This window comes from Salvelinus alpinus, chromosome 14, assembly GCF_045679555.1.
Source record: "Salvelinus alpinus chromosome 14, SLU_Salpinus.1, whole genome shotgun sequence".
Classification (NCBI taxonomy): Eukaryota; Metazoa; Chordata; class Actinopteri; order Salmoniformes; family Salmonidae; genus Salvelinus; species Salvelinus alpinus.
In genome coordinates, this window is record NC_092099.1 from 44,451,603 (window position 1) to 44,458,989 (window position 7,387).

The following is a 7,387-nucleotide window of genomic DNA, read 5'->3' on the forward strand; positions in this document are numbered from 1 at the left end:
AGTTCTTTAAAGGAAGAGCTGCCATTGTGCTCATGTTTTGAGTGTTCTGTTTTTTGACGCAACAATTGGCTAGCTTGCTAGCTACTTCCAGACACAAATGAGAACACTCTGACCATTTTACTCACCCTAGCAGAGCTGGTTAGGCAGTTTTCATGTTAACCAGAGCGTTGGTGACTGTTACTGTGCTGCTGGAAACAATTTATTACGCTTTTAAAAAAATTATGAATATTTACTAAAGACCCTCCACATACACATCTCTCTTTCTCTCTCTCTCTGTCTCTCTCTCTCTATTTTTCTCTCCCTCTCTCTCTTTTCGCTCTCTCTCTCTCTCTCTCCCCCTACTCTCACAGAGAAGCTGGCAGGTGATATGGGCTTGTCCTATGGATATTACTTTGTTTCTGCCTTCTCTGGGCTGTACGCCCTCTACTGGGAGCCCAGTGCACGAGGCTGAGTGACGTCAATCCTTTAAAACTACCTCAAGCTGCGGAAAAACTTGCAACACCAAAATGTAATGTTTGTATGTAGGAGGAATGTATATTATGGGGTCAATGGAGGGTGGAAAAGAAGTATGGGCCTGGAAAATGACTAAGTAAGGGAAAAGGCAATCACGTGGTTGATACGGGTGGATAGCTGTGGATTAGTGAGGAACGTGGGCCGAGGTCAGGTCACATGAAGGCAGAAGGAACAGTTTTATTTCACACGTCACTTAACTGCCTGCCTACAGTAGCAACAAAACATTGAATGTTTAGACAAACGGAGGAGACTCCACCTAAAGGGGGTATAAATATTGGTGCTGGTGGGAACATGTTTTTGTCTATGCAGTTGTTGGACCCATTGAGTGAATAAACTTGGTTTGAGCTAGTTGTCCGTTTAGTTTTTCAAACATTTTTTCAGAGCCCAACAAGGTTTCATATGACGTCACTGTATTTGAGGTGTGTTTAATTTAACATGCATGTATTCTGACCTCTAGATCAACAGAGATGCCTGGGGCCTGTTGCACAAAACTAGGATAAGGGATTAAGCCAGGATATCTTGGTGATCCTGGCTCAATTGATCCGTAATCCGGTTGCACTAAAGATGGATAGGGGGCAGGAGGATATGTTATGGTATAAATTACCATGGAGATTTATTCTGTGGAGCTAGATATATAAAATGATAGAATATTAGGGCCACAGAGGGGAAAAAAACACAAGTAATAATATTGTAACCAGTTGTTTTAAAGGAGGACAGTTGTTAAAATGACAGATGTGGGGCATTTCGTGAAATTGTACTTCAGTATGGTTTCATAAACAAAGACATGCTGATGTGCCAGAATATTAAGTATCACATTGTCATAAGTATCAAAACTGTAAAAACAATATGTAGCTTTTCTGCAGAAAGAACCAGCCTCATAAATTTATGACTTTATCCTTTTTCTTCAGTGTGGCCCTAGTACTCTGTCATATAAACAAATACACATTCCATATGAATATAAAAACACAATGTGTAACATTATGTTCCTTTATTGAATAAGGACAAAACAAAGCAGGTAAACCATCAGCTCCTTTCGAAACTGAAGTCACAGTGACTCTACAAGATGGAAAGCACAGAATCCAAGCATATTATACAAAATGATACATACACATTCAAAGGTCTGTATATAACACACCCTGCATGTCTGCACACTAAAATAAATGCAGGACAAATCCATACACATCAACTGAACAGACAAATGAATGGATGCAGTAGCCTCCCTGCAGCCTTGTATTACACACAGTATAGCGCACAAACATCATAAGAGGCCAAATTCGTAAAAAAACGACCCCAAAAAAACCCAAATTCCTCTGCCACCGCAGGACATATTTAACCAAAATTGAAAGCACACATACTAACTAAAATAATTCAACACATATTGGTCCCTCAGCAGCCGACCACTGTCGTCATCAGGGAAGATTGCCGGATTGTCCCAGTCCATGGCTGGTGGCACTCTGGGGGCCCTCTCCTTCCTCAGGCAGGCCACATTGTGGAGGACAGCACAAGCCACAGTAATATCACATGCCCTAACAGGGCTGACCCTTAATTTGTGAAGGCAGTGAAAGCGTGCCTTCAGGAGGCCAAAGGTCATTTCAACTCTGGCCCTGGTCCTGGCATGGGCATGGTTGTAGGCCTGCTGTGCTTCCTGGGGGTCTGTGAAAGGTGTCAGGAGAAAAGGCTGGCAGCCATACCCCCTGTCTCCCAGCAACACACCAGAGAATTCACCTGTCAACACAAAATCTCATCATTACTACCTCATAAACACAGTGATATTCTTGACACAGCCATGATGGTTATACATAGGGGTTGTGTGGCTTACCTTGTGATAGGCACTGATAGATTTCAGAGGCCCGAAAGATTCTGGAGTCATGGACTGAGCCAGGCCATTTTGCCACAACATTGCTGATCACACAGTCAGCATTGCAGACCATCTGAAATCATAAGATGAGGAATATTACACCAATCAATGCACATCACTGGCAATGCAGAGTGTTCGTCAATGGACAATATCAAAAAGTTATGTTCACCTGAACATTAATGCTGTGAAAGGATTTCCTATTCACAAAATCGGCCTCATGGGCACCTGAGGGGGCTTTTATCCTTATGTGTGTGCAGTCCACTGCACCAATGACATTGGGGAAACCTGTCACACAAAGTAATGAGTATCCTACTATGTGTTAACAGTTGTCCTGTAATTTGTAGATCCTCTTACCTGCAATCCTATAGAACTCCTCTTTGATGTCACAGAGTCTTCTGTGGCCAGGGAAGGAGATGAAGACATCTGCTAATGCTTTGATAGCCAGACACACACTCCTTATTGTGCGGCAAATTGTGGCCTTGTTCAGCTGTTCTGCATCCCCCACTGAGTACAGGAAGGCTCCACTAGCAAAAAAGCGCAAGGCCACACAAACCATTTGCTCCACACTCAGTGCATGGCTCCGTGCAGTGCGGTGCTTAATCCTGGGACCCAGTAGTCTGCATAGATACCTGATGCCATCTGCAGAAAACCTGTATCTTTCATATAGATGGTCATCAGGGAAGGCCAGTGGGTCCAACCGGTCCCTGAAGACCCTTTCTCGCCTGAAGGCTCTCCTCAGCACAAGTGCTTCTTCATCCACCACATCTCGCACGAATGGGCATGCCATTGTCAGAGCAGAAAGGAACACACAATTTTGGGCCTTCATATAGGCTAGTGGCCACACCTGGTGCTGGGGGGGTGGGCAAAAGAGGGCGATGCCTTATAACGATGACTTGGTTGTATTGATTGCTGGGAAAATAAAAAAAACCTTAGAAAGATGCCACCGTCCTGTGTGCTCACAATAAGAGCTCATATGTCATGGCTCACTTGACTTTACGAGAATATACCTAATTTTTATTTTTAGCTGTGTCATCTTCTTGGAGCTGGGGGAGGAAAGAAAAATAATGATTAATACATTTGTGTTACAGTTAGCATACAGTGTACATTGAAGGCATATCTCACCTCCCTCTCAAGTTTTTTTATTTCAAGGTCCAGTTTCCTAATTGTCCTCTTTTTTATTTCGGACTCCAGTGCAAGATTTTCCATCTTTTTCTTCTTGTACTGAATGTCTATGTCTGCCAGTTCTATTTGGCGCCGGAGGTGGTTGCCATACAACTTTCTGATAGCTTGTGAGCTCTGTGAACACAATACAATTAGCGCAGCTGGAATTTGGCAGGATGTGGTGTCCTTTTATTAATACGCACTATGTTGCCAGGCTGGTTTTCCCACTGTATAGCATCTGGGTCCTGTAAAAGAAATTAGATTTTTTGATTTTGATGAGGACTCCTCACCATTGTAGAGTAAATAGTACTTTCACAGTCTTAACATGATACCTCATGCCTTCTGGAATCCAGAGAGATGGTCTCCTCCTCATCATCGTCTCCATCATGTGCTGTTGCTGCTGCACTGGGGCCTTCACCCTATCACATTTAATCGGATTCATATTGAAGCTAGTAGACAAGACATGCCAGGCCTACAGTATGCCTTTGATGGAGTACTCACTGGATCAGCATCGTCTGGTGCTTGTGCTGGTGGCTCTAACAGGAACACAGTGCTGCCAGACACTGCAAGGCAATAGGTAAACCAAAGTCAGACAGTCCAAATTGATTCAATATGAATGTGGTTGTATCCCATGTAGAGATGGAAGGACATACCTTGAATGAAGCGGGTGGCATCTTGGGAGGAACCTATGCTCGTCTCTTTCCCCCCAGGGATCCCCTCTAAGACGGGCCTGCCTTTATTTAGCTCCAAGGCCATGTCCTCTGCTGGGGTAAGGTCAGCCTTTGGTGACCCACCACCCGTGCCTTGTCTGTGGGTATTCTTTTTCACTGCTAAAACAGTACAGACAATGTGTGAGCAGGCACCTTCTGGGTACAATGTATGCTTGTGCTTTGTTAAATATTAGTCAGGGACCATACCATTCTGCAGAATGTTCTTGTGTTTGATTTTGACCTGCTGCCATGTCCGTTTTGGCCCGTTCATGTTTAATCTACACACACACACACACACACACGCACACACACACACACACACACATTTAATGGAGTCACACTGCAAAAAATTACTTGGTATTTTTGTCTTGTTTTCAGTAAAAATATCAAAAAATTTATCATAGCTTTATACAGTGTGATGGAGTTACTTTACACAATTTCACTCATATCTGCAGTGCATTTCAATTAAAAATTTAACCGTTTCATAATTACAGTACAACTGCATTTTTGGAGATGTGAAATAAATATTTGAATTGTAATTGTGATGTTTCAGCGGAGCGGTGAGTGTGTAATTGTGCACTACTTACGCATTCAGGCGGTCTGCAATACTTTGCCACGCTTTTTCTCTTTGCTTTATCACTGTGGCGGTGTTGCCTTTCTTCTTAATTATATCTTTTACCTCCTCGTATGCCTCCATGAGGATTTGTGCTTCCGACGGGGAAAAGTACGCGGCTCTAGTTGCCATGGTAAATCAGTTAATCTGTGATCTGTGGCGGGGTCTATTTGAGTGAGCCGTGAGCGCGCACCTATCCAGGATTGGTTTCACCTGGCTTAATGAATCCGTGTCTGCTCATCCTGGCTTGGTCTTTGTGCAACCAATTAAGCCTGGACGCACATGTTTTGGCTTCATTGAGCTCAGCTGAGTCATTTATCCCGGATGTCTTAATTCTACTTTTGTGCAACAGGCCCCTGTATATATGTTTTCAGCTTGATTTCATCCCTTTCTCCTTCTCTCCTTCCCTCTCTCATTCTGACGGTATCATCTGTGGACTGACTCAGTCCACTAACACATCTCACCTGGTTCCTGCTGAGCTGGAAGCTGTCTGTTATCAGACTAGAGGTAAAGGCTTTTCATTCCATTCAGACACCATCACACACATCAGATAGCACTCTGATATTAACTAATGGATGGATAATTGTCCAGATCCTGGATGCCATGAACCAGGACTATGGGGTTCCTCTGAGCCAGCTCCAGGTGGAGAGAGGCATGGGTAGGTACACGTACACACGCACACACACACACACACACACACACACACACACACACACACACACACACACACACACACACACACACACACACACACACACACACACACACACACACACACACACACACACACACACAGTAAACTCTAACATCAACTTTGACTCAAATACACACATTTGAAAGTCCACTCCCAAGCACACACAGGCACATTGATGTCACTCTACACAGGAAAACATGACTCTAAAAGCAGACACACACAGAGTACATTCTGAAAGCAGACAAATACACAGAGTACATTCTGAAAGCACAATAACACAGAGTACATTCTGAAAGCACAATAACACAGAGTACATTCTGAAAGCACACAAATACACAGAGTACATTCTGAAAGCACAATACACAGAGTACATTCTAACATGAACCTCTACCTACTCCTGAGGAAGTGCAGTATTGGATTTTCAAGTCATATGTGTTCCTGCACTGGGTTCAGCCATGGTAGCTGGAGCAGCAGAGGGGGCCAGTGTCTGGAGCCTGGACCCTGGTGACCTCACAACCATCTGTACTTTAGAAATATCAAACCCAGATCAACCCTGAGGGTGAGAGAGTAGCATCAGACCATGAATTTAAAACCTTGTTGTTTTTCCATGAGAAAATTAATTAATTAATTTCATTTCAATCCACTTCCTCAATTGACTGATTTGACCCCAACCCTGTCATTAGTCCTGACCATGAGATGCCTTGTCAATATTTACCTCAGACTTCCATCTGGTGGTTAAATGTATACATTACAAAACAATACAGGTGCCGCTAATTGCATAGTATTCATGAGGACAGGATGATCCAATGATCAGTCAGAATGAAACTGTCTCTTTTTCTCCTGTAGAGAGAGAGTTCCGGAACACACGCTGATAGAAGGCCGTCCAGAGGGTCATGAACTGGGAGACCACGGAGCCTATCAGCAATGGGAACGGTGAGCATTGACCAGTAAGATCACAGCCTGTTTGTAACTGCGTTACCCATCTCCTTTGTTGTGGTCTATGCTGCACCATTATGTATAGTATACATGGTATAGTCTGACCATGATACCCCGGGTCTCTCTCTATGTCCTATATAACTGCAGTGTTGGGACCGAGGGGGAACGGAGGATCCTGGGGTATCCCTCCCACCCCTCTCTCCATGTCAACTGACCACTAGGGTCTGGATGCCATGTGGTTTATGTTTGTGTGTCTTGAGCGAGATGCTTCTCCACTCTAAAACTACTATAGTCAAACCATCAACCCAGACCTTAACTGCCTATGTTGATCATTTCCATGACTTAAAGACTTAAAGATCATGATTTTAATAAACCAATGTTATTACCATCTCTATGCTGTCATCTAAACCTGTCACCCTCGTCTCCCTCTAATCACACAGGCCACCGCTAGTCACTAGGAACTAATGTAGCATTGTAATGAATATTGAATTGAAGGGGGAACATACATAATGTAACACCCACCCCTCCACAGGTCCACATAGCACCTACATGTGATGGTTGTTTGGGCATACTGTATTTTGCCTTCTCCCTGAGACTATTTCTATTCTCCAGGCTGATGTCAAGTACTGACATGGCCTCCTCTCTGTATGCAGCATTTCTGTACACATCCCCTTCCTCTTAGTCCCATGGACAAAATCCCTACTGTGAACTAATCATTGAAGAAATGCTATGTTGTGTGATTGGTGGAACTAGATAGACTGTGTGACTGAACTGTGATGGAGGACAAGAGAATCATTCTTCATGCCTTGTTTTACTTTGAATGTTTTGAAGGGATAGTTCAGCATTTTGGCAACTAAGCCCTGGAAGCAATGACTGGAAGTCTACAGGTGCAGCTAGCATGC

At 43.7% G+C, this 7,387-nt stretch overlaps 1 protein-coding gene and 1 long non-coding RNA gene across 3 annotated transcripts; one reads left to right on the top strand and one right to left on the bottom strand.

Annotated features, from left to right (window-relative positions):
• Positions 1–1,465: 1,465 nt before the first annotated feature.
• Positions 1,466–4,497, bottom strand: LOC139538940 (putative nuclease HARBI1). Of its 2 annotated transcripts, none has more exons than XR_011667832.1 (9): positions 4,186–4,497; positions 4,034–4,095; positions 3,865–3,951; positions 3,736–3,777; positions 3,494–3,667; positions 3,379–3,414; positions 2,726–3,280; positions 2,333–2,444; positions 1,466–2,238 (listed from the first exon to the last, which is right to left on the bottom strand). XR_011667832.1 is itself a non-coding variant. In XM_071341527.1 (9 exons), exons 6-9 carry the CDS (start codon positions 3,195–3,197, stop codon positions 1,868–1,870), a joined length of 1,071 nt encoding a protein of 356 aa, XP_071197628.1. In that variant the 5' UTR covers positions 3,198–3,414; positions 3,494–3,667; positions 3,736–3,777; positions 3,865–3,951; positions 4,034–4,095; positions 4,186–4,497; the 3' UTR covers positions 1,466–1,867. The 2 variants fall into 2 exon arrangements, 1 of the variants encoding a protein (XP_071197628.1); XM_071341527.1 differs by adding an exon at positions 2,541–2,656 and having other exon boundaries at positions 2,726–3,414.
• An 804-nt stretch (positions 4,498–5,301) lies between these two features.
• On the top strand, positions 5,302–6,482 carry LOC139538956 (uncharacterized). The gene is made up of 3 exons (XR_011667835.1): positions 5,302–5,362; positions 5,447–5,513; positions 6,396–6,482. It is a non-coding gene; the product is annotated as an uncharacterized lncRNA (long non-coding RNA).
• Positions 6,483–7,387: the final 905 nt, after the last annotated feature.

Coding starts and splice junctions, on each gene's coding strand:
- LOC139538940 (XM_071341527.1), bottom strand. CDS start 3,197: ATGAAGGCCCAAAATTGTGTGTTCCTTTCTGCTCTGACAATGGCATGC. Junction 2,657..2,725: donor GGAGTTCTATAGGATTGCAG/GTAAGAGGATCT, acceptor TTTGTGTGACAG/GTTTCCCCAATGTCATTGGT. Junction 2,445..2,540: donor TTCACAGCATTAATGTTCAG/GTGAACATAACT, acceptor TTATGATTTCAG/ATGGTCTGCAATGCTGACTG.